Source organism: Pipra filicauda, unplaced genomic scaffold (assembly GCF_003945595.2).
Source record: "Pipra filicauda isolate LSUMZ 115617 unplaced genomic scaffold, ASM394559v2 scaffold1_size10287979_pilon, whole genome shotgun sequence".
Classification (NCBI taxonomy): Eukaryota; Metazoa; Chordata; class Aves; order Passeriformes; family Pipridae; genus Pipra; species Pipra filicauda.
In genome coordinates, this window is record NW_024104310.1 from 5676234 (window position 1) to 5689514 (window position 13281).

General features: G+C 43.2%; 1 protein-coding gene across 3 annotated transcripts in view; it reads left to right on the forward strand.

Moving 5' to 3' along the window:
- Positions 1–13281, forward strand: part of CRHR2 (corticotropin releasing hormone receptor 2) — a 142116-nt gene that overhangs the window by 87947 nt on the left and 40888 nt on the right. For all 3 annotated transcript variants that reach the window (XM_027733447.2, XM_027733448.2, XM_039380737.1), the window contains one exon: positions 10584–10701. In XM_027733447.2, the coding sequence (XP_027589248.1) occupies positions 10584–10701 (118 nt within the window). The remainder of the gene's footprint in view (positions 1–10583; positions 10702–13281) is intronic.

Here is a 13281-nt window from a genome sequence, read left to right on the forward strand (position 1 = left end):
AAACCCAAATTGCTGATAATGCAAAAACCCAAATAGGTTTGTCATGGATTTTCCCTCGTTGGTGTGCTGTTATAGCAGCCTGTGAGAGGGAATAAGAGCCCTTTGTAAAACTCCTGACTTGTTATTAAACAGTGTACTGGCAATGGCCAGCAGTGCCCTGGCTGGATTCAGTCAGGAGATGTTTTATTTGTTCAGTGGTGATTGAAGAAGAAGTAGGGGACGAAAGGTATTTGTTCTGGGAAGCATCTAAGTCCCTGCTGAGTTTTGAATCCAATAAAAGGATGGTGCTGAAAGGGAGATAGGCTGAAGATTAAAAATGACATGTGCTTCTGCACGGGTTACTGGACAAAGGCAGCTCTAAAATAAAAAAACAATAAACCCACAAACATTGTCATAACATCTTTCATCATTTGTATAGTGGTAACAAAAGCGAGTTGAGGTTTTGAGGGAAATTTTGCTTTCCTGTTGCTTTTAAATCTACCTCTTTCTATTTCTCCATTAAAGCATCTGATTTCCCACAGCACTGAGGCAGTGTCACCATTCTTTCTTACACTTACATACAGATTTCCTAAATCCCACATATTATTTCTTCCCAAAAGATTGAAATATTTTTTTCCTGAAACAACATAGCCTTTTTTTTTTTTTCTTTTTTACCCCCTAACTATCTCCCAGGGTTTAGGAGAGGAAAACTTCCTTTCCTTTATCCTCCCCTGTTCCAAGCTCCTTTGAACTGCCCCTTGGTGTTCAGTCTGGTGTGCAGCTGGCAAGACTGCTGCTGCAGGCCTCTGTTGGTAGGAATGGAAGAGTTTGATTAAATGCTTTCTAGAAATCTGTCAGAAGTTTCTTAGAACAAAGTGATCTGACCTATTAGAGCAAAATTTCTGACACCTAGAGACTGAGGATATACCCAGTGGGGAGGAGGTCTGCACAGTTAGCACTGGTTTGCACTTAAAAGGGATGTGCTGCCTGGTGTGGTTAGAGCAGAGCAGGCTCCAGATCTCAGATGCAATCCTGCTATTTGTGCCTTTCTGTTGTGGAACAAGAGGAAAGAGCAAGTCCCAGGACAGGACATCAACTGGTGGAATTCACGAGCTCGTGTTAGTGCTCCATGTTCCCCCCTCATCTCCTGACTCTCCATCCAGCTGAGTCAATTCTATTCCATCTGCCACTTGGAATGGCAGAGCCTTCATTGATGGTTCATTAATGACATTTTTCAAACTTCATCAAAAATACCAGAGCGGAGCACGAGTGGGGTGTGTGCAGTGGCTGTAGATTTGGGGACAGCACTCACTCTGTCCCACCCTGCACCAGTCCACAGTAAAGTTCCCAAAGCAAGGCAGGAATGAAAATGAGGGAGCTGAGCTGTAAACAAGCACATATGCAATGAGAGGGTTGTCTCTGAATACAAAGCATCTGAAGTCCCTGAACTGCCTGGATCCATGTCGAGTGTCTCATCTCGGCAACTCAGATAAAGGACAGAAACACTTTTCCCGTTGATTAACCTCAGGCCATTGTCTTCCCACTGCCTTTACTCGCCCCCTCTCATCTCACATCTGTGTGACTTGTTCTTTAGACTCTTTGTGTAGAGCCTACCCCACAAAAAAGCCACAGAGAGCAGAGCCCTCATGAAGTCCTGAAATAATACCAGTAATTAAAAGTGTGCCCAGAGAGCTGCATTCTTAAAATGTGAATGGTTTCAAGAGCTGCATCTGAAACAGTGGTACTGTGGCCTTGCAAAATGAAGGCTGCCAAGAAGTGTTATTGCTGCCCATAAATCCATCACCACTGGAGAAACATTAGAAACTGCTACTTACAATCAAGGACATTGTCAGTGCAAGAAGAAATGGGTATGGGCATTCTAGAGACAGGTTTGGGAGTGGGTATTAGAGGATAGTTTCCAACCCACAGAGCAGAGGGGTCCAGCAACAGTGCAGTAGAGAAAAAAAATTCAGTTGGAGTTCAGAGAGAGTATCAGGAATTAATGAAGGGCTTTTACTCAATTACTTTCTTGACAGGAGGTTTGGAGGATCAGGAGGCCACTTCCTCTCCTGTGCTAGAAATATGTTCCTACTGGTGTATTTCTGTTGCTGCCAAGATTTTGGCTATGAGGGTATTTTTCTGGAGATGGACACTAACTTGTTTGAATTTTGATAATAGAACTGCTCTGTGCAAGATTTAGATTGATGTTGACTGACAAGGTAAAACTTGTCTCTGCTCTGTTCTACTTCTGATGATGACGGAATGGTTTTGGGAGAAAGCCTTGCAACTTTTCCAAGATTTAAGACAAAGGAAGAAAGCAAAGTTTGGTCAGTTTGGATGTGAATCATGCTCAGGAGTACAATTTACTGCAAAAAAACCCCATGTCTTGTGTCATTTCTGGAAAGGAGAAGCAGAGCAGGTGGTTTCAAGCCAATATTTAGAGTTATGTACTAAAAATTCACCTGCAGCTATGCAAGTACTAAATGGTTCCATTTCAGTTTTCATCCACAGAATTGTCCATCAAGGACCCTCACTAACTCCACTGTGCTTGTTCAGCACTCAGGCACCCTCTGTTCTGTCTAATCTAAAGGATGATTTAGGTGCTGGAGGGTGTCCGGAGAAGGGAACAGAGCTGGGGAAGGATCTGGAGCACAGGTCTGATTAGGAGCAGCTGAGGGAGCTGGGGGAGCTCAGGGGAGACTTTATGACCCTCTACAACTTCCTGACAGAAGGCTGGAGCCAGGTGGAATTGAGTCTCTTCTCCCAGGTAACAAGTGACGGGATGAGAGGAAATGGACTCAAGTTGTCCCAAGGGAGGTTTAGATCGGATATTAGGGAAGATTTCCTCACTGAAAGGGTGGTCAGGCATTGGGACAGGCTGTCTAGGGAAGTGAGGGAGTTGCCATGCCTGGAAGTGTTCAAAAGGCATGTGGACATGACCCTTGGGGACGTGGTTTATTGGTGAACACAGTGCTGGGTGAACAGTTAAGCTCGATTGTCTTAGAACTCTTTTCTAACATAAACCATTCTATGATTCTGTGATTTTGTGAAAGCTGCTACTTCACATTACTCTGTTAAAACATGAGTGAAGTGGAAATCTGTGTCACCCCTGAATGGGACATGTACAGCCCTACTAACCTGTGGGCTGCCTTTGCATGTTTGGAAACAGCAGCTTCCTTGGGGAGGTGCCCAGGCTGAACCACTGGAAGCATTTCCTAAGGCACAGTGAGCATCCTGAGGCTGATGGATTTAGACAGAGCACAGGAATGACTATTTGGAAGGATCAGACTATATGGTCTTTCCTAAATTCCTGGACAAATACACAAAAATAATTAAATATTTTACACCATATTTTGGTGGAAACGAGGCCAAGGAGAGGGGCAGCATCAGTTGCTCAGGCTTTCCTTCTTGGTTTATCCACACAGTATCTGCAAATGTAGATAATATAACAAGCTTTGGTAATTGTATTAAGAGCAAAAAAAGCACCCAAAACATAACCCCTCAATTCCCAAGCCGGTAATTTAAATTAATTTTGTTTCAATTTTTTTTTTTTTTTAAAATAATCCTGCAAGGGCATTATGAACAAGAACATGCTGTGCACTCGTATTTCCCAAACAGTAACTGTAAGCCAGACCAGCCACTATTAGCTCTCTGTCTGGCTTCTGAAGTCCTGCCTCTAATTTGTGCAATCCAGCAGCAATGGAAAAATATTAAACAAGAAAATATTCACCCTTCCACAGTGTGGAGTGATAACCACAACCTATGTCTACAGGTTAGCACCTCAGAAAAACCCTGGAGGTTTGTAGTCATGTGCTGTGTCCCTGCTACTCTAAAGCTGTTATGGAGCACTAAAACCTGACCTGCAAGATGTTTTCTGTAAAAAAGAAGATACTTTACAGCCCTGTCTGTAAAGTAATTTTGGTTCAAAAATTACTGACAAATGACCTCTGTTTAACAAAACAAATTAGAGCAGAGTTCTAAACCTTTTTTCAGCCGTCTAAACCACGGTCACATGCTGCACTAAGTGAAGTCATCTTTGTCATTCCTGTGAAAATAATGGGAATTTTCTCCTTTGGAAGAGCTGACAGCACAGTCAAGGTTGGAGCCTTGTTCTTAGACTGGAGTATCCCGTGACTGGGTTTCAATTAGCCCTTATTTAACCACGTGGCTCTCAGGGCAACATTACTCTTGCAGGCTGATGAGCTCTGAGGAGCAAAGCCAGGCTGATGGAGTATCCCAAAGTTATCCACATTGTTCCTGGGGAGTTCACAGAGGTCGTTAACCCCTGTCCACCGTCATTCCCAGCCAGACAGTGCTGGGCACAAACACTGGCAGTGAACACAGGCAGTCTGGGGCTGTCCTGGGGCTGTCTTGCCTGTGGTCCTCTTGTGTGCTGTGTTGGCTGCATCCTTCCAAGCCCAGGAATGTCACTGCTGTGAGCCTTTGTGCCTGAAGCAGGCAGGATGCCCCGTGTCCTGTGATTAAAAACTGGCTCGAAGGCAGGAGAACGAAGCTTTGGAGAAGACTTAGTGGAGCACAGATGGTTCCACAATGGGTTTATTTTTAGGGTCTCTGCACATCCTAAACACTAATGGAAGCTGCTGCTTCTCCTCTTCACCTGAGCATCTCGCTCCTGTCCTCGTAATAAAGCTGTTATTTTCTTCCAGGCTTTCATTCTTCCCTTGAAACTGCCCCTTGCATTTCCTGTGGGAATATTTATATTCCCCCAGGCAACTGCCACCAAGGAGCTGATTTTCCCTGCCAACCTCTCCAGCTGCTTTTCCCATCTGTAGGCATTAGAAGTACCAGAATATGTGCACTGATTGAACATGAGCACCATGAGAACCTCAGGGAAGGCTTCGATGTGGGTGAAAGCAAATAGGCCATGACAGGCACAGAGCCTGGGAAGTAACTTGCTGTTAGGTATTCTTCCCACTCCAAGCCATTTATGGCTTGGACATGTGCTTTGCCTGCCCTAGAAAAGACTAAAGAGGGAAAAATACTTTTTTTAAATATTGTCCACGATTCTCCTTCTGGCTTGCTCAACAGTCATGGAATGGGAAGGACTCCAGCAAAGTGCACTCCTATTTCTCCTGTCAGGTGTTTTGAGAGAGGTTTTGGGACAGCAGTCTTAATTGAACATCATTATTAATGGAATACTACATGAATTAATAGAAGGTTTCCAAGCTTCTTTAATAAAGTTTTCGTTTGCAATTATTTTTATGTAGATGATTCCACTAATTCAGCGAGCTTTCAGCCACACTGGCACATTATTATAATTGCTAATGTTAATTGTTTGTGTCATGCTTTGAATCAGAAAATAGTAGCTCTGCACATCCCAGAGGAAAAATACCGCTGTATGAATAGAGTGAGAAAAAAAACAATATATAACAGAAAGCTGCTTTGAGTTTTACCAGGGTTATTTATAGATGTCCATTTCTGAATCAGCGAGGCCGCCTCCGCAGAAATAGTTAATAAGGGGTTTTTTCTTGCCTTTTCAGATCCCATCATTTCTCAAATCAAAAGAATGGGTTTTCTAATTCTCTGCTTTCTATGTTGAATCATACAATTAGGGTAATTTTGTGGAAATATTATCAGAGAGTCCTCCCTGTAGCAACAATCTGAAGCTCTTTCTGCCAACCTTTGACTCATGCTGCCGTCAACTGCTGGAGAATTTGGTTTGTTTTTTTATCTTTGCTGCCGTTGTTCCTCACGTGGCACCTCTGACACCTGCACACCAAGCAGTTCAGGGTGCTGGTGCCAGGTCCACCACTTAAACCATGTCCCCAGGTGCCACATCTACACATTTTTTGAATGCTTCCAGGTATGGTTATTCCACCACTTCCCTGGGCAGCCTGTTCCAATGCCTGACCACCCTTTCAGTGAAGAAGCTTTTCCTAATACTCAATCTAAATCTCACCTGGTGTAACTTGAGCCCATTTCCTGCCTGCTGGTCTGTCTGAATATGGAAGTTCTTATGTCTTTGTCTTGTGGCTTCAATCTATAAGTCTCCTGTGACCAGATTGCTACAACCTCTTTTCTTCTTGCTTCCATCTTCGGACCCATGCACCAGGGAAGAGTTAGTAGAAGAGTCCAGCCAAAGATCTGACCAACTTTTTTTTGTCTGGAAAGGATTAGGGTAGGAAGGAAATACAGGAAAACCTTTTAATGGAAACCCATAAACTCAGTCTGTCATATCTTCTCACATGCCAGCCTTCAGGATATCTGGGATGGTGATTTGTGCTGCTGTTCTTGGAAGCTGGGAGGCACTTGCACCATTCAACACATATCAAGAGTTGTAAAACAAGTGGAAACGGCATAAATGATGTTACCTGACATGAAGATAAATATGAAACCTTCTATCATCAGGTCTTTTAGGCCAGGGGGCTCTAAATGGCTCTGTAACTCACAATTCCTTCCTAGCAGTGCTGTAATTTTGTCTGAAGCAGCAGTTCAGCCCCCAGTCCCATCATCTCCCATTTCTCCCCTCTCTCATGTGGCTCTCTGCCTTCTTGGGAGGCAGCTCTCTGCTCTCTGCACTCTCATTTTCCTGATGTTGCCACTGCCACAATCCCCAAATTGTGATATCTCCCTACTGAGGCAAGAATAACCCCAAACTCCTTAGCTTCTCCATTTTGAGGGAATTCATTCGTGCCAATCACTGTGCCTCTAGGAAAGCTCAATTTGCTAACTTACAACACAGTTTAATGTGTTTTAAATTCCACCTCCTGCCAGTTAGGATGTGATGGGAATGCCTTTCCAGTGCTGCCTGTGAGGGCAGTTATTGCTGTTCCTGGAGCACAGGCTTGCTTACTTTTCCACTCCATGGAGTGAAGCCAATAATTAATCAAGGAGAAGGGGACCGTGGGGCTCATTGTCACAGAAGACTGTTATGACTGTTTAAATGTTCAAAATGGGACAAGTCATTTTCATGAGTAACAGGAGTATTTAAATTTAAATTAAGGCTTATAAATTTAAACTACCTTCCATCTACCAAGAGCCAGGTAAAGACCTGTGGAGGACAAATTACCCCTATGAGTCTTATAAGTTGTTTTTCCTCAGGCTTTGAGATAAGTATGACAATGTTGGCTTTGTCCTTTCACCAAACATTAGCTGGGCTGTAGGTCACCTGTTGCTGACTAGTTTTGTTGCTGAGTTTGGGACATGTCCTTCATTCACTGGTTACCTCAGACTCCAGCCTGGCTGCACAGATAAACTCTAGGCACAGGTTAAGCTCCTGAGCAGTCACATGTGAATAGTGCCTGAATGAGGGAACCCTCACCTCAGTCAGGATCCCTCCAGATGCTTTACACATGCTAAATTACAATAATACCACCCACCAGGAGTGCCTGAAAATGAGAGCAGCTTTCTCAGGTGGCTGCCAAGAGATTGTTCCCTTGTTACACTGAGTTAACTGCAGCCCTGCACTGCTGTGCCCTGCAGCCTCCACACTCCATTATCCTGCTGTTCCTCCCTCCCCTGTACAAACCTGACACAGTCATTTCTCAAGCTTTCCCTGCCCTTGGCTATGAATTGCATTACTGCCACTGTGATTTCTGTGCTGGTAGTAGTTAGGAGACAGAAACAAGCAGAAACCGTGGGCTCTGGGCTCTTTATAAACAAAAGTAAGCTCTGAGTCTCCAGTTGGGACTCTTACTGAAAGAAAAACGAAAGGGAAAAACAAAAGAAGTGAAAAGGTTAAAACCATTCTGTACCTATGGTCACATCACTGTCTGAGCTGTTTAGGAAAGTCTGTGGCACTTTTGGACAAGTCTCTCAGCCTCTTCTCCATGGCTCTGTTAGTCCCAAAGACTAAAGATTTTTAGCAGGTGAAAGCACCTCTTTGCCATCTGAGCCACACACAGAGTGTCTCCAGAAGGGAATGAGGTGATGGTGTGAGGTTGCTGGTATCCAAAATATGGTTTTTGATGAAGGTAGTGGGACATGGGAGCCAACTGCCCCTATTTCATGTCCAAAGCCAAGGCTTCAGGCTTCATTTTGGTCCATTCCAGCTGCTGGCCACATTTATTCCTTACCTAATTTTACCCCAGGGACACATCTTCCCTCAACACATGTGGCTTTTTGAAAACAAGCAGTTTTGGTCACAAATTATCTGTAAAGATTGGAGGTTCCCAATACAGGCCAGACCCTCTTGCTCTGTGTCCTCCACAGACATCACTAAAAGGTTGCAGAATGCAGACTGTGGGGCAAAGAAGAAAAACCAGTGGGAACCAACAAGTAGTAAAGAGGGCAAAGATAATGTAGCCAACAGATAGAAACATAGGATCATTAAGGTCAGAAAAGACCTTTGAGACCATCAAGTCCACTGAGTTTTTCTTAAGATACAGAAGAAAATGTGGTTTTGATGACTAGGACACTTCTGCAGGGAAAAACTTTGTTTATGAACTGAACCAAAAAGTCTACAGCTATTTATCTGATCCTGTTTGCCTCTGTGTCCAGTCCAATGTCCTGCTGTAAATCCTCTGGGAATAAGATTTCTTCTAGCCAGAGTTAGCGATGCTCCAGCATATGGGATGATTAAACTACATCCAAATGGACACCTGCAGCAAGGGATTTTTTTCCCACTCCTTTATCTTATCTTTGTCAAGAAATATGTTCAGTTGGCAAGTGTGCTGGATCTGTTTTGTTGTTAGAGCTCTCAAAAGCAATTAATTTCATGTCAGTAACTCCACAGTTTGACCTGAATCTCCTTAGTTTTAGTCCCCTGCCTCCCTCTCCCCCTACAAGCAATGTTTCAAATTCATCCCATTATCTGCTAATCCTTAACCTAAATAAAATGTGTAAGTGAAGAGCAGCTGCAGGACATTTATGTGCAGAATGATCAAGACAGTGAGGACCTTATTAACATGTTTCAAAGCCTGCCCAGAGCCACACGGATTCCTGGGGTTCAACATGAGCAGTAGTTCTTTGCCTCGTTTCTTTGAAAGCCGAACTGTGAGCCTTCATTTTGTTAGAAGTGAAATTTTCAAAGTGAGACACGTGTCTGACGTGCTCCCTGGAAGCACAGGTTACACCAAGAGCATCGTTTGGGGGGTTTGTAGCTTAAATAAAAGAGAATGAATCTGAGCAGCTGGAGATTTGTTTTCCAAATTGACTCTAGTCATGAGTCACCGAGGCTCTGAAAACCAAATACCAATTTCATACTTGCTGAGTTGTTACACTCAGAGACTACTTTAACATTGACTTAGTAGGGTTATACCTCTGAGCATCTCTCTCTAAGTATCTCAAATGTGTCTTCTACTTATTTTTTTTGCTGGATTGCCTGAAATCTCTGAGGCTGAAGGATATAATAGAACTGCTTCTAGCCCAGAGACTGACTAATTTAGTCCTGGGAAAAGTGCAAAGAGTGTTTTATGATAGGAAAATAGTGTTTGTTATTAAGAAAACTGGATTGTTTGTCATGCAAAAGACCTGAGGCAACAGCAGAGTTGGTTAGTGGGTTGTGCCTCTCTTTTTGCTGTCACTGGGGTGAGCTGCAGTCAGTTCCAGCTGAGCAGGTTTGAGAGCACCACTTTCTGTGTCCCATGTTATCTGACAGCTTCCTTGGCAAGCAGGGAGACTGATACAGCAAATGCTGAATCCCAGGAAATGCACTGGCTGTTTGAACCCTTGGGGAAGTGATTTTCATAATTGGAGTGTTTTTCCTTTAGCTGAGAAACGATCATTTAACTGAAGACTCTACAACTGCAACGCTGCAACTTGGCACTTACCTTCCTTTACCATTTCACAAAGAGTGAGAGGGGAAATGCTCTGGTCTTGAATGACTGAATCTGTAACGATAACTCTGTCACTTCAGTGATACTTTGGTTTCTGACATCCTCATCATGCACTGGCTGCCTCCTGGAGCCATTTCCAGCTGCAAACACTAAGCTGTCCCCTCTTTTTTTTTATGGCACTGTGTCCCAGCTTACTGTAGCTCTTATTTTACATTGTGCTCATATTTTACATTGCGTTTGAATGGGAGCTGGAGAGGGACTAAAACTAGATAAAAATATTTTTTAATGAAGGAGGATGTGCAGCTCTACCTTGTTTTAGAAAGCTTATAGAGCCAGCTAAGCCCAGGACTGAAACCAGGTAGTCTGTGCTCTCCCATTGCATTAACTTTGAACCTCACACAGGGGAGCCTGTTCAAGAACAAACCAAATGTAAACTATTCCAGCTTTGCCACTCCAGTGCAAATATTTGCCACCAAATGTCCTTTTGTGAGCAATTCAGCAGCCTCCAGTGCAGCCTGGTGGTTCAGGGGCTGTTCCATCAACTCGAGTTGTTCTAGGGATGGAGGGGAGCAAAACCAATAACCAAGAATTAAGTGAGCATTTGAATATTTGATTTTTCTTCCCATTGATCTTTGTTTCATCTGCTTGAATTGATTCTTGTCAAAGGGAGCTTCCTGTGTTATCAAGACAAATTGTGTACATGGCTTTGCAAGAACAGTTGAATCTCCTGTTTCATGCTGTGAGAGAGGGACGGGAGGGGGATAAAGCAGGAGGAATTTTGCAAGTGACCAGAATTAACTTATTTTATATAGTTATTAATGTGGATATCCACTGTGTGTGTTGATTTAAATGCATTTCCCTGTTTAGGAGTATCCGATGCCTGAGGAATATTATCCACTGGAATTTGATCACCACATTCATCCTGAGGAACGTGATGTGGTTTCTGCTACAAATGATAGATCACAACATCCATGAAAGCAATGAAGTAAGTGCTTGGAGGCAGCATCTCTCTGCCATGGACTTTGGGAGCAGGCAGGGGTGCTGACTTTGTTCAGCTGATAGAAATATTACCAAGGGCACTTATCCACAGGCTCAGAGTGGCTTTCATGCAATTTGAAAAAGATGACCAAAATTAAAATGAGCTTAAATTTGCTAAATTTCCATTGATTTCCTCATTACTGAATATCAAAGGGGATTTTTAAAGTAAAAATCCTGCCAAAAAGCTTCTCTCATCTCTTCACTGACCAGAGATGCTTTCCAAATGTATATATTGTGAGACATAATATTGTGCAAGACACTAAATGTGCTGGTTCCTGACCATTTTTGTCAGAGCATCTTGCAGTGATCTGCACCTGTGTAGGGAAAAAATTCATGCCAGAGGGCAACAACTCCATGAACAGGGACAGAAAGAATTGATTTGACTGTTGAGGCTCTGAGTCAGGTACTTTTTCTGATGACCGTGGGACTCCCAAAAAATGAGAAATAGGGCCTGAAACAGTACAGTTTTTGCTGTTGATATATTTGTGGGGTTTTTTTTTAAAAATTCCATTTTTCTTCTAATCCCTTCTTCACCACACTGGCCTTGAGGATGAAGTTCTGGGATATGGGCTGCATCCTGCAGCAGCTGCTTGTCACTGGAAGAGGTGGCTCATTCCTCCAAGGACCCAAACACTTCAGCTCCTGCTGCTTCCTTTGCACTCTCTCTGTTCCTTTTCTTGATCCCATGGGAATCTGAAACTCTTGGGAACTGAACTCACTAAACTGGCAGAGAACTAACCCAGGCATCAGAAAAGCAAGGAGGAGTTTCCTGCTGGCACAGCTAAGTCAGCTTTCTGATGGGTGGTTGGGAGTCTGAAACAGTTCAAGGGGCCAGACAGATCCACACAATAAAAAAATGGGAAGGCTGGAGGCAGAAAGAAGTGGAGCATCTTCTCTGCATGGCACTGAGCACTTGAGAAATGCAGCATCGTGGTCACCATGCTCTCATTTCTCTCACTCCCCGTGTTATTTCTTGTTCACTCAAGTCACTCCCAACTGCAGATGCTTCTCTGAGTGAATCAGTCCCTGTGTAAGTACAGTAATCATAGAATGATGGAATGGTTTGGGTTGGAAGGAGCCTTAAACATCAATTAGTTCCTACCCCCTGCCATGGGCAGGGGCACCTTCCACTAGCCCAGGTTGCTCCAAGCCCCGTCCAACCTGGCCTTGGACACTTCCAGGGATGGGGCAGCCACAGCTTCTCTGGGCAACCTGTGCCAGGGCCTCTCCACCCTCACAGGAAATAATTTCTTCCTAAGATCTAATCATTCCCCCTTTCAGTTTGAAACCATTCCTCCTTGTCCTATCAAAGACATTAAGGTGACTCCTCTCCCTCTTTAGTCACTCAGCAGCCCCAGCAGTCCAAGGATTTCAGAGTGGAATGAAAACATCCACTCCAAAAGAAAAAGCATTTTTCTTTACTTTCTTGGAGAACAGCTCTACATTTCCTTGAAAATTAGTCCTTTTTGATGGTCCTTGGTAGGGTAGTTTACTGTTCTCTTTCCCTGGTAATAATCTTATAGTCAGATATTCTCCTTTTGGGGATGTCCCCTGATATTTAGCTCCATAACTAAGAAGAAAGTGTACTACAAACACATATTCACATACACACACACACACACACACCGTTTATAGTCTCTGTCTTTGGAAAGCAGATGGACTAAAATGCCTATAGACTGTGAGCTGGATCCACACCTGCTATCAATCATGGCTCCACTGGCCCTGTAGAAATGGAAAACCACCCCAGGAGCCTGGATATCCATTCATTTGAATGTCAGCTGGGCACACTCAGCATCCTTAATTAACTTTTCAAATGTAAGATTTGACGTCTCAACTTCAATCCCATTCTTTGGGAAAACAAATAGAAAAATCATTAGTACCTAGATAAGGAGGAAGTCTGTGCATAAATCTCTATTATTATTCATTCAGATGCTCCTTTGAGAAAAATGTAGCTTCTATTTATTCAGTGTTTGCTTTGTCTGTGTTTCTGACATTCTCATACTCCAGAAAATGGTGGTGTGGGAGCTTTAGGGACTTACTTTGTGACTTACTTACTGAGTGACTTTCATGAGAATGCTGCAAATCTTAATACAGATTTTTACAGTTATTTAGGAAAAACCTGTTGGAGTCAGGCATTCAAGTGCCTTTAAAAATGCAACCACAAATTGCCAAGGAAAATAAAACCCTGCAAGCATTAAGGACATGCCCCAGTTTTCATTAACTTATCTTTTCTCTGCAGTCTTTTTGGTGCTTTGTGCAAGTCTGAGTGATAACTTTATATTTTTGTGGTATAACAAAATAACGCCACGAAAATCAATGGGAACAACATCTTTTATGCTGGCTAATAATGTGATCTGTTCTGTGCTGATCAGTGGAGATTAAATAACACAGACACAGAAGCATCAAGAGTTCAACATCGAAATATTTTGCATGAAATTATAGTGCTTGTAAATAAATCAAGAAGGGGAATTGTTGAATATATCTGCAGCAGGGTGGTTGATACATGTGGGGATCAAGAATCCTCAGT